Source organism: Nicotiana tomentosiformis, chromosome 5 (genome assembly GCF_000390325.3).
Source record: "Nicotiana tomentosiformis chromosome 5, ASM39032v3, whole genome shotgun sequence".
In the NCBI taxonomy this organism is placed as follows: domain Eukaryota; kingdom Viridiplantae; phylum Streptophyta; class Magnoliopsida; order Solanales; family Solanaceae; genus Nicotiana; species Nicotiana tomentosiformis.
The window spans coordinates 112,038,523-112,061,675 of record NC_090816.1 but is presented as its reverse complement, the minus strand read 5'-3'; the positions used below and the strand labels follow the sequence as shown (position 1 = coordinate 112,061,675).

Sequence of the window (23,153 nt, the reverse complement as noted above, 5' to 3'; positions counted from 1 at the left end):
GAACCAATAAAATGTTACCGACTCTAAGCCTCTTCAAAGATCATCTTTCTCGAGCCATCAACATTAGAAATATCCATTCGCAATTACTACAAAATCACTTACCCTTCTTGAGTCCAAACTCATTGACAAGACATGAGAATTTAATTTCCCCCAAAATTTAACAACGTGAAAAATCTTTCAAAACATTCATACTCGAGATTGTACGTCATATCAAAATGAAAATAAAGCACCCAATGGCCTTCCTTTATATTTCAAGGAAACACTTCTTGTCACATTCAACTCGTCTTAACACATCTCACAGTTACATCATACTCATCACAAAGCCATTCCACCGTTCATCGAGCCACAAATTCCACTCGTAGGGACATTACCGGACATATGAGTCCAAATGTACATGTTACACCGAAGCTACTGAGCCTAAGCTACGATCTAAACCTGGCCTCAAGTCCTTCAGACTGGCCCATCACCAGAACACGAAATACACATCTCAAATATCGTTCATGGAATCACAAACCGGCGATGCACAACTGATACTGAGCGCTCATGTGCGCATACGAATGCGTGGAAGGAATTCAAAGAGTAATGTTTCAAGATGAATCAATTCTGCACGATTGAATACAAGAAGGGAAATGTTTCCTAAGGGTTCGACAGCCTCTCGAAGATAAGTACAGACGTCTCCGTACCGATCCGTAAGACTCTACTAAACCTGCTCATGACTCGTGAGATCTATGTCACCTAAAGCTCTGATACCAACTTGTCACGACCCAAAATTTCACCCGTCGTGATGGTGCCTATCTCAATACTAGGGGGTGTACAGACTCCGGAGGGGCTCCTACAGCACTCACACTCAATGGGTACCTGCGCTCACTGGGGGTGTACAGACTCCAGAGGGGCTCCTACAGCCCAAGCGCTATAATCCGCACGGACAACTCACGTGCTATAGTATAATATCTGGATCTGCACGGACAATTCACGTGCTATAGTATAATATCTCGCAATCAGACCCTCGACCTCACTCAGTCATAATTATCTCCAGTTTCTCGAGCTCTCAATAGTCATGATAATCAGCCCAAACAACAATAATATGATGCATTAATAATGAATAATAGATACTGAGATAAAATAAACAAGTAAACTGTGACTGAGTACAAAATAACAATTTAGCAGATAATTTAACATGTACACGACCTCTGTGGTCTTTACAGCACCAACACATAGCCTAAGCATGATTCACTGTCAAATTTCTATAGCACAGAAAGGGCACATAGCTAACAAAAAGCTTATTCAACTTTTCAGTTTCACGAAATGGACCAAGTCCTAATTCCTACAGTGCACGCCCACACGCCTGTCACCTAGCATGTGCGTCACCTCCAAAATACTCACATAATACAATAATCCGGGGTTTCATACCCTCAGGACCAGATTTAAAACTGTTACTTACCTCATACTGTGAAATTCTTATACTGCTAAGCCTTTGCCTTGTGAATATGCCTCCAAATGCCTCGAATCTACCCACAATTAATTCGATTCAGTCAATAAAATTTATTGGAATTAATCCCATAAGAAAATACTAGATTTCCAACAAAATCCAAAATTTAGCTCAAAATAATTACCCGTAGGGCCCACATCTCGGAACTCGACAAAAGTTACAAAATCCGAAAGCCCATTCAACCAGGAGTCTAACCATACCAATTTTACCAAAAATGACCTCAACTTAACCCTCAAATCTTCAATTTAAACCAAGAGGGTTTTCTAAATTTTTCAACTTAATTCACCCATTAAATGATGGATTTAAAGACATGATCGTGTAAATTAATCAAAACTGGATAAGAATCACTTACCTCAAACACCCACGCAAGAATCTCTCCAAAAATCTCCTTCTACCAAGCTCCCAATTTGATTTTGTGTTATGAACTCAAAACCCCCGTTTTGGAACTTTTAATTCTGCCCAGAAATTCCTTCATCGCATTCGCGACCATAGCTTTGCGTTCGCGAAGCACAAAAAAACATGTGCTGACAAGATTCCTTCTTCGCGTTCATGATATCCTCATCGCGTTCGCGATGCCTTCCGACCTCTTTCCTTCGCGTTCGCGAGACACGAGCCGCGTTCGCGAAGGCTTAACGCTAGGTAGCCCCCCAACTCCCTTTCCTCTTCGCGTTTGCATCTGCCCACTCGTGTTCGTGTAGGCTTTCCCTAACTCCCTTCTTCGCATTCGCGTCTTCTTTATCGCGTTAGCGATGGGGTCCAAAATCCTTCTTCGCGAACGCGTGTGACCCTTCGCGTTCGCGAAGAACAATACCAGATATCAGTTCTAGCATTTGCAAAACAAGAAAAAATGATCTAAAACCGTCCCGGAACTCACCCGAGGCTACCGGGACCTCAACCAAATATACCAACAAGTCCTAAAACATCATACAAACTTAGTCGAGTCTTCAAATCACATCCGACAATACTAAAAATACGAATCACACCTAGATTCAAGCCTAATGAACATTGAAACTTCCAATTTCTACAAACGATGCCGGAACCTATCAAATCATATCCGATTGATCTCAAATTTTGTACACAAGTAATAAATGACATAATAAAGGTATTCAAATTTTCAGAATCGGATTCTGACCACGATATCAAAATGCCAACCCCCCGGTCAAACTTCCCAAAAATTCAACTTTCGGCATTTCAAGCCTAATTCCACTACGGACCTCCAATTAATTTTCGGACACGCTTCTAAGTCCAAATTCACCATACGGATCTATTGGAATCATCAAAATTCAATTCCGATGTCGTTTACTCATAAGTCAATATCCGGTCAACTTTTCCAACTTAAGTTTTCTATTATGAGACTAAGTATCTCATTTCACTCTGAAATCCTTCCGGGCCCGAACCAACTAATCCGATAAGTTATAAATAAATTGTAAGGCATAAATTGAGCAGTAAATAGGAAAACGAGGTTGTAATACTTAAAATGACCGGTCGGGTCATTACAACCACGAACTGTGAGCCTCCTAGAGAATCAACTCACGCAAACCATCTACATTAGGCACACATAGCCTACCCTGCATCCGTAATATACCGTCATCTCCAATAGTGACTTCTTTGGCATCACCGTGTTGAACTTTGTCCTTAAGGACAAGCAGATGGGGGTCATCATACTGACGCTCTCTGATACGATCCTAAAGAGAAGACTGAAAAACCACACAAGCCAAAACTCGGCTCGGCTTAGAAATATTCAATCTAACAAACTGATTGGCCAAGGACTGAACATCCAAGGCTAAAGGCCTCTCTGCTACCGGTAAATATGCTAAACTGCCCAAACTCTCCGCCTTACGACTCAAGGCATCAGCCACTACATTGACCTTCCCGGGGTGATAGAGAATCGTGATATCATAATCCTTAAGCAACTCCAACCATCTCCACTACCGCAAGTTAAGATCCTTCTGTTTAAACAGATGTTGTAGACTCCGGTGATCGGTATAAACCTCACAATGGACACCGTACAAATAATGTCGCTAAATCTTCAAGGCATGAACAATAGCTGCTAACTCAAGGTCGTGGACCGGATAATTCTTCTCATGTACCTTTAACTGTCTAGACGCATAGGCAATCACCCTACCGTCTTGCATCAACACTATGCCGAGACCAATGCGCGACACATCACAATACACAATATAATACCCTGAACCTGTAGGCAATACTAATGCTGGGGTTGTAGTTAAAGTTGTCTTGAGCTTTTGAAAGCACTCCTCACATTCCTCGGTCCACCTGAACGGAGCACCCTTATTGGTCAATTTGGTCATAGGTGCAGTAATAGAAGAGAAATCCTCTACAAATCAGCGATAATACCCTGCTAAAACAAGAAAACTTTGGATCTACGTAGCTGAAGACGGTCTGGACCAACTTTGCACTGCCTCAATCTTCTTCGGATCTACCTTGATCCCCTCGCACGAAACTATATGACCCAAAAATCCTACTGAATCAAGCAAGAATTTACACTTTGAAAATTTTGCATACAACTTCTTTTCTCTCAAAGTTTGAAGCACAGTCCTCAGGTATTGTTCATGATCTTCCCGGCCCCGGGAGTACACCAGAATGTCGTCAATAAATACAATGACGAATGGGTCAAGATATGGTTGAAATACACTGTTCATCAAATGCATAAATATTGTTGGGGCATTGGTCAGTCCAAATGACATTACAAGGAACTCATAATGACCATACCGAGTCCTGAAGGCAGTCTTCGGGATATCTGGCTCCCGAATCTTCAACTGATGATAGCCTGAATGTAAATCGATCTTAGAGAACACTCTGGCACCCATAAGCTTATCAAATAGGTCATCAATACACATCCGCATGGAACCATAACTGCTCTTTTAATTCTTTCAATTCTGCTGTGGCCATACGATATGGTGGAATAGAAATGGGCTGAGTGCCCGGTAACAAATCAATGCCAAAGTCAATATCCCTGTCGGGTGGCATACCCGGAATATCCGCTGGAAATACATCAGGAAAATCCCTTACTATAGGAACTGACTCCACTGTAGGAGTATCAACACTAACATCTCTCACATAGGCTAGATACGCATCACACCCCTTCTCAACCATTCGTTGAGCCTTAAGAAATGAAACAACACTGCTAGGAACATGATCCAAGGTACCTCTCCACTCTAGCAGCGGTAGACCTGACATAGCCAACGTCACCATCTTGACGTAACAATCAAGGACGTGATAGGGCGACAACCAGTCCATGCCCAAAATAAAATTGAAATCCACCATACTGAGCAATAATAAATCAGTTATGGTCTCAAAACCACAGATAACAATTAAACACGATTGATACACGCGATCAATATTAATAGAATTACCTACGGGTGTAGATACATAAATAGAAGAACTCAAAGAATCACGGGAAATACCCAAATACGGGGCAAAATAAGATGACACAAAAGAATAAGTGGAGCCTGGATCAAATAAGACTGGTACATTCCTAAGAACGACCGGAACAATACGTGTGATAAATGAATCGGATGCAACTGCCTCCGTCCTAGCAGGAAGGGCATAATATCTGGCCTGGCCTCCCTCTCTAGGATGACCTCTACTTGTCCGACCTCCACCTCTAGCTGGATGTGCAGGTGGAGTAGCAACTGGTGCAGTAATCATGGCCTAAGAAGCCTGAGGGCCTTGTGGAATAGGTGGGGCCTGAGAAATTTGTGGAGGTGCACCCCTCCTAAATTTGGGGCAATCACTTATTATATGACGAGTGGCGCCACACTCAAAACAACCCCTCGGAGGACGTGGCTACTGTGACTGGCTCGGGACTGATCGACTGGACTGCCCACTGAAAGCACCCTATACAGGAGGTACAGTAGACACTGGCAGCGCATAATATGGAACCTGAGGTCTAGGAGTAGCCAAAATACCGCTGGAAGCTGCAAGTGCTGAATGAATAGGATGGCCCACATAACCTCTACCATGACGGGCTGCAGCTGGGTCACGAGAACTGTTATATGTGCCAAAATCTCGAGGTCTCTTAGCTTCCCTCTTTTCTCTCTCCCGGGTCCGCATAACCTCCAATCTCCTAGCAATTGCCACCACCTGTTGGTATGTGATGTCCATATCTAGTTCTCGGTTCATACTGAATCTGATACTAGGGTGGATCCCCTCAATAAATCGTCGAACCCGCTCTCGAACAGTAGCAACTAAGGCTGGTGCATGCCTAGCCAAATCACTAAATCAGATCGCATACTCTGACATGGTCATAGAACCCTAGCACAACTGCTCAAACTCTGCGCGCCATGCATCTCTAAGACTCTGAGGAATATACTCCTTCAAGAACATATCTGAAAATTGAGTCCAAGTGAGTGAAGTTGCTATCCAACTCGTATGCTCGCCACCACTGGTAGGCCGCTCCTCTAAGCTGGAATGCCGTGAAATAAACCCCACTAGAATCCACAATACCCATAGGACGGAGGATACAGTGACATTCCTCAAGAAAACCCTGAGCATCCTCTGAAGCCAAACCGCTGAAAGTGGGAAGGTGGTACTTCTTGTACCTCTCGAGCCTGAGCTGCTCCCCCTCTGAAACTGCTGCCCTAACCTCGGGCCGAACTGGGACAACTGGTTGTACTGGTATAACCTCTGGGGCATGGTCAACTTGGGCCCATGGATCTGGGGTACGGACGGCGGGATTCTGTGCTCCTCCCCCGTCCTGAGATGTTGCAGGAGCACGTGGAATTAACCTTGCCTGAGCTAGAGTGCCAAACATGCTCAAAAACTGGGCAAGAGTCTCCTGAAGTGCAGGAGTAGTAACAAGCATCTCAGATGCCTGCTCTCCAACTGGAGCTACTGGTGGTTCCTCTGCAGAAGCTCGTGCAGGTGCTCTGGCTGCACCACGTGGTCTTCCTCGGCTTCTGCCCAGACCTCGGCCTCTTGCGGCTCCAACAGGGGGCGCGGGTTTCTGATCATCGGATCCAGTTGTGCGTGTACTCACCATCTGTGAGAGAATAGAAAGACAATGGTTTAGGATTTTGAGGTCAACAAATGCGCACGATAAGGAATCAAATAAGTGAACATTTTTCCTATCAGTTCCATAGCCTCCCGAAAATAAGTACATACGTCTCCGTACCGATACACGAGACTCTACTAAACCTACTTGTGACTCATAACACCTATAAATCTAGGGCTCTGATACCAACTTGTCACGACTCCAATTTTCCTCCGTAGAATGTCGTGATGACACCTAGTCTCTAAGACTATCAATTATGCAGAATACACAACTGAAAATCAAATGTCAACATATAAAATAAATCAAACCGCGATTCAAATAGTTACAACTCCCAAAACCCGGTAGAAATAAGTCACAAGCTTCTAAGAGAAATACTAAGTGTCTTTAAACATCAGAGTCTAATGAAGATAAGGAAAACAACATAACAAAGATAGAGGGGGACTCCGAGATCTGCGGACGCTGGCAGATATACCTTGAAGTCTCCACGTACGGACTAGCTCACTAATACCTGATTTGGTAGGAAGTACCTGGATCTGCACACAAAGATGTGCAGAAGTATAGTATGAGTACACCACATCGATACCCAGTAAGTGCCAAGCCTATCCTCGGTAGAGTAGTGACGAGGTCAGGTCAGGGCCCTACTGAAAATAATAAAAGACAGGGCGAAAAGTTTAACAATATAATTATAATAATCACAATGGAAGTGAATCAAATAAGCACTATGTCACAATTTAACTACACAAAATAAGGACAAATAGTACCTCACACAAGGAAAACATGAATTTACATATTTAAGGAAAACACAAAATAACCAAAGGCAAGTACACCAATAAGAAAATATCAACAAGGGCACTCCCGAGGTACCGCATCGTAGTCCTAAATCATAAATAAATTCACAATATTTTTTTTTCTTATATCACCGCGGGAGCCTTCACATTTAATTTTAAAGAAAATATTTTTTTTCTAAATAGCATCCCGCGTTTTAGCCACCCTTATCACACCGCATGACTTCTAGTAGTTCCCCTACTAGCCACGCGTATCAAGCCACCTTATCTCACCGCATGCGTTTCAACACCCAGACCTTATATCACCGCATGCGTATAAATATCACAATATATCACAATTTGCACCTCAAGTGCCCAAATATTTCAACTTGCCAAAATAAATCAACAACAAGAATATTTTCCACAATAAGGAGCTCACGACTCAATTACAATGAGTACAAAATCTCACAAATTATGCAGGAATGAATAACTCAACCAAAAAATAATCACAAATTAAACACCTTGTCTTAATATCAAAATTTTAAATGTAAAATACTTCATTTTAATAATATTTAAATTAAGAAATCCAACCTTCAAATAATGCACAAAACAAAAGAAACAGAGTTTCAAGTAAACAAGTAAAATACTTAGCAGGAATAGGTCAGGCAAATTTAAATACGAAAATATATTAATGATGATAAATATATCAGAATAAAATAATTTAATTAATATGCAACAGTGATCCACACAATTTAAAGACATATTCTTCCGCGTTTAGCCCTGTACACACTCGTCACCTTGTATACACGACTTTCAACACATCAAAATGTTCTTATCAATACCAATCCTAAGGTGAATTTCCACCGCACAAGGTTAGACAAGTCACTTACCTCAAATCACGCTCAATCAATCAAGCAGTATGCCTTTTCCTCGATTTTACGACTCCGATCGGCTCGAATCTAGTCATAATTAATTTGTTCAATCAATAAAAATTATAGGAATAATTTCCATATGGAAATATAAAATTTCTAACAAAAATCTGAAATTTAACCCAAAAATCGCTCGTGGGGCCCACATCTCGGAACCCGACAAAAGTTACAAAATATGAACGCCCATTCAAACACAAGTCCAACCATACAATTTTTACTAAAATCCGACATCAACTCAACCCTCAAATCTTCAATTTAAACCATGAGGGTTTTCTAAATCTTCCGACTTAAATCCTCAATTAAATGTTAAAAATAACTATGAATTCGGGTAATTCGACCAATATTGAGTTAAGAACACTTATTCCATTATTTTTCTTGAAAATTTCTCGAAAATCGCCTCTTCCCGAGCTCCAATTTGTCAAAAATAAAAAATGACTATTTTGAGAACTTATAGTTTCCATCCAGTGGTTTCTTCTTCGCGAACGCGGCCCTTGCCTCGCGTTCACGAAGCACAAAAATGTACCTGCCGAAATTTCTTCTTCGTGAACGCGAGGCTCCTCTCGCGAACGCGATGCCTATCAGATCTTAAGCTTCGCGAACGCGGGACGCCCATCGCGAACACGAAGACCAAATGTGTGGGGTCCGAGCTGCCTCTTCTTTCTCTTCGCGAATGCAGTGCGTGCTGAGTCCAGGCCTTCGCGAACGCGACCCCTCGTATGCGAACTCGAAGAACAAAACTCTGCTGGCTTCCAGGTACGCTTCGCGAATGCGAGATCTCCTCGCGAATGCGAAGAAGGAAACTAGTAGCAGCAGGTTCAGCAGTTTCAAGTTTCCAAAATGCGCCAAACATGATTCGAATTACGCCCGAGGCCCTCGAGACCTCAACCAATCATACCAAAAAGTCCTAAAACATCATACGGACTTAGTCGAAACCTCAAATCACATCAAATAACACTAAAATCACAAATCACACCCCAATTCAAGCATAATAAAACTTAAGAATTTCCAACTTCTACATTCGATACTGAAACCTTTCAAATCGAGTCCGATTGACCTCAAATTTTGCATACAAGTTATAAATTACATAACGGAGCTATGAAAATTTTCAGAACTGGATTTTGACTCCGATATTAAAAAGTCAATTCACCGGTCAAACTTCCAAACTTAAATTTCTATTTTAGCCATTTCACGCCTAATTTAGCCATTTCACGCCTAATTTTGCTACGGATTTCCTAATAATTTTCCGGACACACTCCTAACTCCAAAATCACCATGCGGAGCTGTTGAAATCATCAAAACTCTATTCCGGAGTCGTTTATACATAAGTCAACATCCGGTCAACCTTTTCAACTTAAGTTTTCAACCTTGAGACTAAGTGTCTCAATTCATTCCGAAATCTCTCCGGACTCGAACTGACTACCCCGGCAAGTCACAATACAGCTATAAAGTACAGAATGAGCAGTAAATGGGGGAGTGAGGCTACAACTCTCAAAACGACCGGCCGAGTCGTTACAAATATATAACTACAACAAAATATAATTTAAATTCAATTTGCTTACAACTTTAATACAATTTCGTAACTATTGTATGTCATGTGTTCTTCTTCTTTTTCGAGTTTCAGTATGAAATTCAACCAAAATCAAGTCTAGTCTTCATCAAACAGTCTCAAATTTGAGATATAAGCTCCAAAGAATATTCCTAATTATTTGTAACAACACCAATCCCAATAAATAATAGTTTTTGAAACCTAAATTCGAATTGAAAGAACTTTTTAATGGTTGTCTATGGTACAGAGTCAAACACCTTCAATATTTATTAATATATTGTCAATGGTGGAGAGTCAAAGGGGCTTATCTAGTTTGGCCCGTCAAAGCAAATATATTATTAATATTTATCAATTCAATAAATATTATTATTATTATTAGGCAATTACTTACAAATGCTACCAAATTTAGCCTAATTTCTTTCACGGAAATACGCAGTTGAGATGACACATATTGTGTCCTAGTACACTTGTTTAGATCTCCCAATTCCAGGGCAGTTCCTTTCTCTAGATGCTTTAGACTTTAGTGACAATTAAGTTAATATAATAATGTCAGAGTATTATTTCTGCTTGCTTGGAAATTTTTGTGGAATGAGAATATTATTCTGGAATCTTATCATATCATCGTTATTTTATAAAATGATTACATAAAACTATAAGCCTATGGTCTTTGGTTTGATCGGAGAAGTTGAGAATTCCCACCATTAAGAAAAAAAGCCAGTGAAATATAATTTCGAAAGTCTTGAATACATTTCAATTCAATTTCTCCACTTCTATATCATTTACATTTCAAGTGCAGTTTGGGTATTATTATTTGGAAAGTCTTAAATACATCATACTATTATTTGGTCTACTAAAACAAGCATATGTGACTTATTTGCCACAGAATCCAAAACAAGAAGACATGGTTGAATAAAATATGAGAGCTTTAACTTGCTTTTAGTACTTAAGCATAGCAGTCTCGCTTTACAATATTGTGAGGCCCATTAAAGTAAAGAGCCAAGTCCACATGATATACAAAATTACAGATGAAATGGCACGTTCGACTTTATAGTTACTAATAACATCAATAGATAGGAAATGAACTTTTTTCATTACATGGAAAACTTAAAAAGGGTTAATAGAATGAGTATATATACTCTCAGGAAAAGCTCGAACGATTTTTACCCGAAACCAACACATGCTGGTAAGTAGAGAGTACCTAAGGGCGCGAGAAAACTTTCTCCAAGGAACTCGGTAAAATAGCCACGTAACTTCGGAAGAAGAGGTGCCAACTACCACAAGAGATTATTAAGTTGAGATGAAGCTTGTGAATCCTCTTCATCAAGTGATGGAGAGTGAACATGCCTGCCTTCATATGTTGTAATCACCATTCTTGGATCTTCTGCTAATCTTTCCACCCTTTTCTTAACTCTACAATTATCTTGTGTACACCGGTAATAGCTCCTGCAACACATAATCATATTAAAAATTAATAAACTAGAAATCTTCTGTTTGAAATTCGATGAATAATGGACCCACCTTTTTACTATTTTTTATTTATGTACCAAATTTTCATCTCCGGTAGAATTCGAATTCATGAGGTGCGCTTAACCTACACATCATGCGATGCGCTCTTAAAAGTCCCGGAACAAAATTTTCTAATTCTATACCACAAAGGAAATGGTCTAGACCAAGACAGACAGTTCAATATATATCCTCAAATTTGTCTAGAAATGTCTTAATATAATGAATTGCAGCAAGCAACAGGAAATGTCATAAAGTTTCTCATGTTGTTATGTCTATGCTTATCTTTGAACAGGGATTTTATTTATACACTTGTGGTGACAACTGCCAAAACCTGCAAAGTCCCTAGTCTATGCATATTCTAGTAGATTTGGGGACTGACTATAATTATTTCATTTGTTCAGTATAAGACGACACGCGAATCTGCATCATCTTGAAATTTGACCAATAAATAACCCAAAAAAATAAAAGAAAAAGAAGAATAAAAACAAGATTTCATTAAGAGCTTTTTCTTGTTTGGTATATATATAATTATCTATGTTGTGCGGACTCCCACAAATGTAGCCGCACTCGTGTCAGATCCTCCAAAAATGCACTACTTTTGGAGGATCTAACACGCACCTGGCGACATTTCCGGAGAGTTCGAGCGCGCTCTATCTCTCTCGAAAAGATTCATAAAAATTGTTTCTGAAATGTTGAACATAGTTGATAGTATTATACTTAGGAGATAGCACTAGCTTATAATTCAACGAAGATTAAATCTTGGACCAATTTATTTTGAGATCTAGATAGTTCCAACCAAAAATTCACCTCAACACATTTGATTTATTTTGACTGGACTTCCGGACGATATTTTTGAAGAGTCTAAACAACATAGTCTTTGATCACTCTAATGTCTTTTTTCTTGGTTACTCTTTTCTAATGAAATGTTCTTATTTTTCACTTTACAATAGATATTAATATGATAGTAACATTTTTCTGTAATTCTACAGAAATCAACCCCGGGATTTGGAGAAAAGTCAAGTGAGATTCAAAATAATTAAGCGACATATGAAGCTCACTTAAGATATAACTTAAACGTTAAAACATTTTGATAATGCAATATAGAGCTGTTGGTAGGGCAATGTTGTGCCTTTACCTAGTACTAGTACAATAAAAAGGTAAAAAGATGAGGAAATGGAAATCAAAATAGTGCACAATCAAAGATATAGCAATTGCAAACTGGCAATTGCTGGATTCATTATCACTAGTGACAATAGCCTTTAAGAACAGTGGGCTCCCTTGTGCATCTCACATTGTCGCTTATGTAAAAAGTTGTTGCACTTTTAGTATATTAAAATGAGTTTAATTATTCTAGATACTGATAGTACAAAAGAATTTTTATACTATACGAAAATAAATCAGACCAAGAAGGAATCATAATCCATTCGGCAAATTTCACATCTATGACAGACTATCTCACTCACACACGGGATAGGTGATTGGGAAAATCGATTTATCAGTATTACAATCTAGATGATTAATAGTGGAATTAGTAATTTTGGAAAATAATTAAGACAAACTTACTTGCTACAATACGTTTAATTACACCGATAGTGTAAATTCTAATCAAAATTCTTCTCTTAATTACGGCGACGTTACACGGACTCTTCAAAATGTTGTCGCACCTGTGCGGATCCTCCAAAAATGTATTACTTTTGAAGAATCCGACACACCCAACAATATTTTCGAAAAGTTCGAATAATATAACTATGTTACTATGTTGTAGGTAGAAGGAGACAGTAGTATAGCAAAGCAAACTCCTCAATAAAGAAGAAAGCTCAAGTAGTAGTAATCATTCAACAATAAAAAAGTTTCAACTTACTATTAACCTAAAGCCAAATCATGCAAAGAAGAGATCCTCAATGGGATCCTCCCCATATCAAACTTTTAGATGTAAAAAAAGTGATCATCATTTCCATTTTATTTTCTTTTTTCTTTTCTTTTTTATTCCTTAGGGTTTCCATATGCTAAAATGCATGTGTGTTTTCTGTTTTGTTTGTTTCACCACATGGTTCTTTCATTTAATAGAGGTATTAACAATGCCGGTCTTGATGAGTTGTACCAAATTTTAACTAAGAATATCCATAATCATATGATGAGATTTTAAATGAATCTTTTTTTTACTTGGCAACAAGTTTTGCAATCATTTTTCAAATAATCATAATTAAAAGATCGTCAAGATTCAGCTCTGCCAATACGATCTGATTTAAGTTCTGTAAAATGGCCCAATAAGCTATCATTTCATGAATACCAAGTTAATAGTATTCAAATGATTTTCTATCTTTTGAAGTTAATAATAACACTTCTTTTAGCCCTCTCTCAGGAAATTACCTACATAATATCCTTAGCTAAACCCCAATCTAATCTACTGAAGCTTTAATAGTAAAGGCAGCTAATGCAATGTTCAGGGTGGAGATTAAAGAGCAAGAAGATTTTAGCTTCAAAATATTCGTCGGCCTAATGACTGACTAGTGGATAAAAGTGGCTAAACAATTAATTTTTGGATTTAAATATACAAAAAATAAATAAATGATAGGCACAATATTTTATCGAGAAAACGGAGGAAGAGAGCCTTGTAATAATGAAAAATTATCTACGTGTGAGGTCAGGGGTTCAAGCCGAGGATATAGCCGCTAATACTTACATTAAGATAGGTTGTCTACATCATACCAGTTGAGGGTACGACCTTCCCCGATTAATACGTGAACGTGGAATATTTTGTGCACCGGACTACCTTTTTGTTTTCTTTTCTTTTTTAAAGATGGAGCTAGAGAATTCCATGGAAGGAGTAGCCATTGTTAGGAAACTCACAAATAAAGAATAAAGAAGAGATTTAGAATGGGAAGAAGTTAATATGTACCTGGGATGTTGGGTATTTTTGACAACTTTCTGGCCATATTTCCTCCATTTATAACCATCATCTAACACATCCACATCACTCAGAGTCTTGAAACAAAATCTTGGTTCTCTTACTTTCCTTCTTGATGATTTCATCTTCTTCATCTTAATTGCTGAAACCCCTAAATGATCATCAATATTATCCCTTGATCTCTTAATATTGTTGCTCTCATTCACTTCTCCCCATGCCCTAAAATCAATTCCAAAACCATCTTAAACATATAAGTAACTATGACTTCTAGACATGCAAATTAACAAAAACCACAACAAAGTTATGATCATCATACTAACCAAATAAATAAAAGGCATCTTTTGCATGTGATAAATTAAATTTTGAAAGAAGTATATATTAGTATCATTTTCCTAGAGAAAAGGTTAAGACATATGTATTAAAGATTACCATGTATTTGCAGTGGATTTTTGCAAGGAAAGAAGATGGGGTCCTCCAAATATAGAAGTAGTAAGGTCTTCTTTCTGCCTTAGAGCAGTAGATTCAATTAGGGAATTATTATCTGCTGCAAAAGAGGGAGGGATTATGGTGAGGGTTTTATGGTTGCATATTCCAAATGGTAAAGTAGTAGTAGTAATTGCACTGCCCATATTGTTGTTGTAATTTGGAGGAAAAGTGAAAAATCCAAGTTGTGATGACATATCTGCTTGATCCTCAAACAAGCTTTGGCTAAACATCTCTCTCTCTCTCTCTCTTTAGATCTCTCTCAGTGTGTGTGAAGAAGCTCAACTGTAAGAGAGAGCAGGCAATTTGATTTCTTATGAAAGAAAAAGACTTTGAAACTTAATATTTGGTAACACACTAAAGAAAAGAGAAAGATGATCTTTATATGTATAGTTTAGGTTAAAAGGAACAAAATAGCTCCTCCTAACGTGCCAGCTAGATATGTAAAAATAGTTTTGGTTACCCTTGTTAGGTCATTTAGATAATATTTATATGTATTCTTTCTGACATTTGTAATCTTAAAAATAAGAAAGTTATATAGTGTAAATATTTTTAAGTGTATGTAACCTAAACTCAATTATATAATATCTGTTTTGCCATAGATAATATTTCAATATTAACTTTATGTGATGGATATCTTTTTTGCCATAGATAATATTTCAATATTAACTTTATAATATACTTGTGAATCCTTAATTTTTTTTAATTTAAAAAAAATAATGTTTTCACTCATAAATCTTCAGATCTTTATCTAATTGAAAGTCGTATCAAAATCTTCTTCTAAATGTCATATATTTTCTTCCCCTTTACAATAGCTTGAACCTTATCTTTTTCATCTCCTCGTTATAAGCTGGTCTACCATTAAGAAAGTAAAAAGATTTAAATTATCAGTAAGAAAGCTAAAATTATAAGTTGAAAAAGAAAGGAAAAAAAGGACAAAAAAAGAACTAAGTGATGTGCTACCACTTAGAGTGGGTTTTCTAAGCAAAGTCAATTAGATTTAAATTGTACTGCATGTTGCAACTTTAGCCTAAAAGCAAAGGTAAATCCATATTGTACCCAAAGGTCAACCAAATTAAAACAGTGTGGTGAGAACATGGGAGCTTTTTCATGTTTTAATGCTCTGTGTTTGTTTCTTTCTTTGCCTTTTTTGTCCAAAAAGTAGAGTGACTTTTTACATTTGTTGCATTGAAGTATCATGCCACTCATTTGGGTTTTTTTTAAATATTAACTATGAAATCTTTAATGGATCCAATGATAAAAGGGCAAGGAGATGAGTACAAAATAATGGAACAGAAACTTGATACAAAGTGGAGTAAAAAAAGGCGCTAATTAATGATAGGTCTATGGTCTCAAAAGGGAAAGAGAGAAAAAGTTCAAATACTATGCTATCTAAGTCTAAAAAAACTAGAGTGGAAATCAAGATTTAAAACTTATAGGTTTAAGATAAAAATCCATTCATTCTTAGTTACTGAGTTAAATCACTGAATTTTTTAAGATAAATATAGGAGTTGATCTAAAACTACTGGATGTGGTCAAATCCGTAGGTGACATGATGGCTCCGAACATGATAAAACGTATCCCATATTAAGGGTGTGTTTGCTATAAAAAAATATTTTTCAGCAAAATATTTTCATGAAAAATAAGAGATTTTCTTACTTATTTTTTGGTGTTTGGATAGTAAGCATATAATATTTCTTTTTTGGAAAACATATAATCTAGCCAAAAATTATGAAAGACGGAATGGGTGATCAGTATGGAGAAGGAGCGGGGCAATAGGGGTAGTAGATCAAGGGGTCATATATGAGGTTGGGGTAGGGGTCAAGATTCGATGGTCAAGGTCGGGATCCATGGTCAAGATCAAAGTCGGGGTCGGGACAAGTTCGAGGTTGGGGTTGAGATTTGAAGTTAGGTAGGGGTCACAGTCTAAGAATAGGGTCGGGTTGGATCCGAGGTGGGGGTCAAGGTCCGTGTTCAGGAACAGGTCCGAGGTGGGGAGTTAGGGTCAGGTTCAAAATTCTGGGTCGGATTTAGGATCCGGAGTCAAGGTTGGGGTCCAAGGTCGATTAGGACATAGAATCGTACACCAAGGTCGGGCTCGAGGTTCGAAATCAGTGTTGAGTCGAATTTAGTGTTGGGATCTGGGGTCATTGTCGGGACCAGATCTTAGGTTGGGAATCATGGTCGAGTTTTATTTTGAGGCCGAGGTTGGGGTCCGGTGTCAGGGCTAGGGGCGGAGTCAGACTTGAAGTTGGGGTTGTGGTCGAGGGTTAGGTCGGGATTGGGATTTAGGGTTGGTGTTAGGCCTACGGTTGAGATCTGGGTCGGATCTGAATTCATTCGCATGGGCCGTAGTCCAAGTTCATAATTGGCAGTTGGGTTGAGGTTGGCGTTTAGGGTCAGAGTCTGGGTTAGAGGTGGGGGTTCGGGGTTTGATGCGCCTAGTGGGCAGAGGGTGGAACGAGTTGTCTAGATGGGATGGTAGGTAGTGTAGTGTAAGGGTGGGTACCGTGAGGGGAGAGGTTAGTGTATTGTTACGACCCCAAATTTCCTCCGTAGAAGGTCGTGATGGCACCTAGTCTCTAAGACTAGGTAAGCCTATCAATGCAGAATAATAATAGATATCTGAAATAAATAAACTACAATTCAAATAATTACAACTCCCAAAACCCGGTAGAAATAAGTCACAAGCTTCTAAGAATTTATCTTTAATGTCTCTATATATCAAGGTTTAAGGAAAATAAAGAAGCAACATGATAATGATAGAAGGGGACTCCGGAGTCTGCGGACACTGGCAGATATACCTCGAAGTCTCCGTACACAGGTAACTCACTGATGTCTGGGCTGGTAAGATGTACCTGGATATGCATAAAAAGATGTGCAGAAGCGTAGTATGAATACACCACAGCGGTACCCAGTAAGTGCCAAGCCTAACCTCGGTAGCGTAGTGACGAGGTCATGTCAGGCCCTACTGAAAAAATAAATAATGGCATAGTAAAATGTTTAACAATATAATAAGATAAAATGACAATGAAAATGAATCAAGTAGTATGTCACCATTTAATTACATCAAATAATGGCAATTAATACCTCGTGAAAACAAAACAGAATTCTTTTCAACTTTAAGAAAATCACAATAATAATCAAAGGCAACTGCGGCCATAAATCAGTATCAATAAAGGCATTTCCGAGGCACCGCGTAGTCTCAAATCATAAATAAATTCACAATATCTCATTTTTCTTATATCACCGCGGGAGCCTTCATAATTTATTTTAAAGAAAATATTTTTTCCGAAATAGCATCCCACATTTTAGCCACCTTTATCACACCGCATGACTTCTAGTAGTTTCCCTACTAATCACACGTATCAAGCCACCCTTATCTCACCGTATTCTTTTCAACACCTAGACCTTATACCACCGCATGCGTATCAATATCACAATATATCACAATTTGCACTTCAAGTGCCTAAATAATTCAATTTGCCAAAATAAACAACATCAACAATACTTTCCACAACAGGGAGCTCACGGCTCAATCACAATGAGTACAAAATCTCACAACATATTCGGGAATAAATAACTCAGCAAAAATAATACTTAAAATTTTTTAATACGTTGCCTCAGTTCCAAATTTAAAAATATCAAATACTTCATATTAATAATATTTAAATTAAAGAAGTTCTACCTTCAAATAATGCACATAATAAAAGAAATCAAGTTTCAGCTAAACAGGTAAAAATAATTAGCAGGAGAAAATCAAGCAAATTTAAAGTATATAAATCATATCAATAATGGAGAATATAACAAGATTTAATCATTTAATTAATATGCAACAGTGATCTACACAATTTAAAAACATAATCTTTCACATTTAGCCTGTGTACACACTCGTCACCTCGTGTACATGACTTTCATCACATTAGAATTATCACATCAATACCAATCCTAGAAAAAAATTTCCCCACACAAGGTTAGACAAGTCACTTACCTCGACTTGCTCCAATTTAATCCACTAGTAGGCCTTTTCCTCGATTATCCAACTCTAAATGGCTCGAATCTAGCCAAAATAAGTAGATACAGTCAACAAAAATTATAAGAATCAATTTCATAAGAAAATACTATATTTTTTCAATAAAATCCGAAATTAGCTCAAAAATCGCTCGCGGGGCCCACGTATCGGAATCCAGCGAAACTCATAAAATCTGATAACCCATTTAATTATGAGTCTAACTATACCAGTTTCACTCAAATCCGACTCCGAATCGACACCGAAATCTCAAAAATTCGTTTCTATGAGATTTCTAAAATTTTCCCTAATTTCAATCTCAAAACACTAATTAAATGGTGAAAACAATGACATATTCATGTATATTAATCAAATCCGAGTTAGAATCACTTACTCCAATATTTTTCCTTGAAAATCTATCAAAATCGCCTCTACTCAAGCTCCAATATGTCAAAAATGGCGAATGGGACGAAGTTCCCTCCTTTATAATTCTGCCCGGGCAGCCCTCGATCATGGCCTCGATCCTGGGCCTCGATCGTGGCTTCGATCATGGCCCTCGAGCCTGGACCTTCTATCATGGCCCTCGAGTCTAGGCCTTCGATCATGGCCCTCAATCCTTGCCTTCGATCATGGCCCTCGAGCCTGCCTTCGATCATCGGCTCGATTTATGGGCTCGATTTTCTGGGCAGAAGAAAATTTGCAGGAACTTTTACAGCAGCTGTTTAAATCCTACTTTTTGATCTGTTAACCATCCGAAACTCACTCGAGGCCTTCGGGACCTCAACCAAATACACCGACAAGTCCTAAAACATCATACGAATTTATTTGAAACCTCATATGACATCAAACAACGCTAAAATCACAAATCACACCCCTATCATGCTTAATGAAACTTAAGAATTTCCAACTTCTACATTCGATGTCGAAACCTATTAAATTTTGCTATGACCTCAAATTTTGCACACAAGTCTTAAATGACATAACAGAGCTATGAAAATTTTCGGAACTGGATTCCGACCCCGATATTAAAAAGTCAACTCCCCGGTCAAACTTGCAAACTTAAATTACTATTTTAGCTATTTCAAGCCTAATTTAACTATGGACTTCCAAATAAAATTCCGAACACACTCCTAAATCCAAAATTATCATACAGAGCTATTTGAATTATTAAAATTCTATTTCGGGGTCGTTTGCACATAGGTCGACATCCAACCAACCTTTTCAACTTAAGTTTTTAAACTTTGGAACTAAGTGTTCCAATTCATTCTAAAATCTTTCCGGACCTAAACTAATTATTCCGGCAAGTCACATAACAGTTATAAAGCACAGAATAAGCGATGACTAGGGGAACGAGGCTACAACTTTTAAAATAACTTGCCGGGTCGTTACATGTGTGACCTAAGAGTCAGAGTCATGGTTCGATTTGCTAAGGTAGACGAGCAGGGTTGAGTAGGGTGATGTTTTGGCCAGAAGTATTCTAAGGGCGGGGGAGATAGGAGGGCGGGTAGGGCTAGGTGAGCTAGGGAACGGGTAGGTAGGGGTGTTTGGGAATGGTGGGGGTGGATTGGGGTATGAGTGTGGGGATGGTTCAAAGAGAGTTTTTTTAAATGTTTTCCCTTCTCCTTGTAGGGAAGTCATTTTTCTTAAAATAGAGAAAAATGAGTTCACAAGAAAAATATTTTTCTAAATATTTAAGTCAACCAAATATAAAAAAATTAAAAAATATTTTCTTGAAAATATATTTCTTCGTATCAAACACACCCTAAGTTTTTACATATAATAGTTTTCAATTTCCTTAAATTAGAGAAAAATTAGTTCACAAGAAAAGTATTTTCTCAAATATTTAAGCCGACCAAACATGAAAAAGTACCAAGCATACCCTAAGAAATTTTACTTTATCAAGTGATCTTAAAAGATTGGAGTTTGTGATTTGTGAAACTAGTAATATAAAGATTAATGTGGGAAACATAATACAAAAGGTAACTAATGGGATTTGAACTCTCTATCTCAATTGTGGAAGGCAGGGAATTCACCAAATTGAGCTAGCCTCAATTCCAACTTTAAAATGATAGTTTAATTTTTTTTTATATTGACATTACATATAAGTTAAGGATTTAAGTAATATATACTGACAATGCAAAGCTTCTTTACACTAAGGGGTTATTTAGTAGGATGTATGAGGAAAAATAATACATGTATTAATTTTAGTATTATTAATCTCTTGTTTTGTAGTAATTTTCAACCTATATAACTAATACTTATATTAGCTATACACTCTATTAGTACTATTCTTACACATAGCAAATCATGGCATTAATTAGTAATATTATGATTTTTAATATATGGATAAGCAGGGATAAAGATTGAACTATCCTTTCAAAACCTTTAATACACCAAACTAAACAGTCGATAAGAAATAATCCCAATATAACTAATCCTAGTATTATTAATACAGCCTATTTAATACTATTCTTATACATCCTACCAAATGACCCCTAAGTAAATTTTAACCTATAATGTAAAGTGTTACTTACATTTTTTATAAGATTATCAATTAATTCTTATTAATAGTTTTATCTGTAATTACTTACTTAAGTGACATTATTGTATAAATATTTTTTGCACCATCAATCTACAGAAGCATAGAACTTAAACTTATAAGTTATCCTTTAAACAAATGAACTTTGCACTTAGAGATGTGGCCTAACGGCATCTCTAGCGCCAACTTCATTTACTATAATGCAGGTGGTTTTTGGAGTAATTCGTCTCCAACACTGCTGCATTTTTGGCTGCAAAATGGGGGATAAATAGTGTCACTCCAAACTCCTCTATTACTGTTCCCTATTACTTTATTATTATTTTTACTATGTAACTCTTTTAATTTATCTCTTTATATAATAACTACATGTATTATACTGCACAACATGATAATCGAGGATGAACATGATCTTAATGCACCAATTCAAGATGGTTGGGAATGTCCACCTCAACGGTAGAAATGGTAGTAGATGAAAATCACTGATTTCAACAACTCTTAGCTCGACACAAAATAATTAAGGATAAAGATGCTCATTTTACACTTTGTAATGTATTAATAGATTATTTATGGGAGTATACTAAAGGTGAAAGTTAAATATTTATGTAGTATTTAATCTGAATTTTACCATGATGTAATATGTATTTAATTATCTTGTATCTCAATAATTCCACTCACTACTAAAAAACTGCTATTTACCGACTGAATAATTTTGACCAATTTAATGCAGTCGCAATTTTCGACTGATTCGGTCGGAAACGTTATTAAAAATACATGTTTTTTTAAAATTTTTGGCTCGAAATTGTGACTATTTCGGTCACTCAATTACGCGGAAAATACCGCAAAAATATTTTTTAGGGCTTCCGACTGAATCAATCGCAGAAATTAAAAAATATATAAATCTTCGACCGATATGATCGGAATTTGCAACAAAAACGAGGTCTGACTGGCCAACGGATTTGCGACCGAATCAGCAGTTATTTGAAAATTTCAAAATTTCAAATTGTGAACGATTCGATCGCAAATCTATTTTTATACAGTCCCCACGTGTTTTTTCTTCTCTCTTCTCTAGTTTTTTAATTAGCCATTTTTTTTTAGTTAGATGTTCTTGTGAAAATGGCTAGCATACTTGTATGTATCCAATAGTAAATCAAGAAAAAACTTAGAGTAATTTGGGTATTTTCTAGAGTAATGGAATTCTTGTTTATATAAAAACAACTTAAGTGCTAATATTCCTCTATTAGAGTTGAACAATATTTTAAAGAGTTAGATTTTTTTTATACATTCAAGTTAGATTAGTTGAGAAACAACTTAAGTGCTAATACTTATTTGTTTCGGCTTTTCGTTTGGAAATTCTCCATGCCCTATCTATGTATTAATTATATTATTTATTATTGGAACGAAATGAAGAAAATGCAGTCAATTTAGTATTAGAGCGCTATCATATGCTAATTTGAAATAAATTAGATTAATTAATATGTTTTAGGACTTTTTTTTTTCTTACAGTAGTTTATTGTACCTATTAATATTGAAACCACCCAAGTATTATAGTAAAATATATAATTAAACTATTTAGATAACCTTTGGGAGAATAAACTTAGTAATTAGTATAAATAAAATAAATATGTCAACTTCTAATTATTTTTTTCTTTGTGTAGATGGCATTTGCGCATCATAGATGGATGTATAATAGGAATCATCCTAATCGTGTGGGGGTTAAGGGATGAATTTAAAGAAGGGGTTGCTGGATTTATTGCTAAGGCACAAACACTTGATGATTTTCGTAATGAAAGAACGATTAGGTACCCTTGTATGAAATCCAAGTGTGTTTAAGTTATTAGGAGAAGATGTTGTTACATGTCATCTTTTTAAAAAAGAATTTATGAAAAATTATTATATGTGGACTGCTCATGGGAGAATCTTGATAGCGTAAATAATGTTGATTTTCATAATTCTTTTGGTGGTGAGG

The 23,153-nt window shown here is 37.1% G+C and overlaps 1 protein-coding gene across 1 annotated transcript; it reads right to left on the bottom strand.

Annotated features, from left to right (window-relative positions):
- Window positions 1–10,647: 10,647 nt before the first annotated feature.
- On the bottom strand, window positions 10,648–15,002 carry LOC104120204 (probable WRKY transcription factor 12). The gene is made up of 3 exons (XM_009631936.4): window positions 14,586–15,002; window positions 14,148–14,375; window positions 10,648–11,185 (listed from the first exon to the last, which is right to left on the bottom strand). Exons 1-3 carry the CDS (start codon window positions 14,870–14,872, stop codon window positions 11,014–11,016), a joined length of 687 nt encoding a protein of 228 aa, XP_009630231.1. The 5' UTR covers window positions 14,873–15,002; the 3' UTR covers window positions 10,648–11,013.
- Between the last annotated feature and the right edge of the window lie 8,151 nt (window positions 15,003–23,153).

Coding starts and splice junctions, on each gene's coding strand:
- LOC104120204 (XM_009631936.4), bottom strand. CDS start 14,872: ATGTTTAGCCAAAGCTTGTTTGAGGATCAAGCAGATATGTCATCACAA. Junction 14,376..14,585: donor AAATCCACTGCAAATACATG/GTAATCTTTAAT, acceptor AATTGATTTTAG/GGCATGGGGAGAAGTGAATG. Junction 11,186..14,147: donor AAAAATACCCAACATCCCAG/GTACATATTAAC, acceptor TATGTGTTGCAG/GAGCTATTACCGGTGTACAC.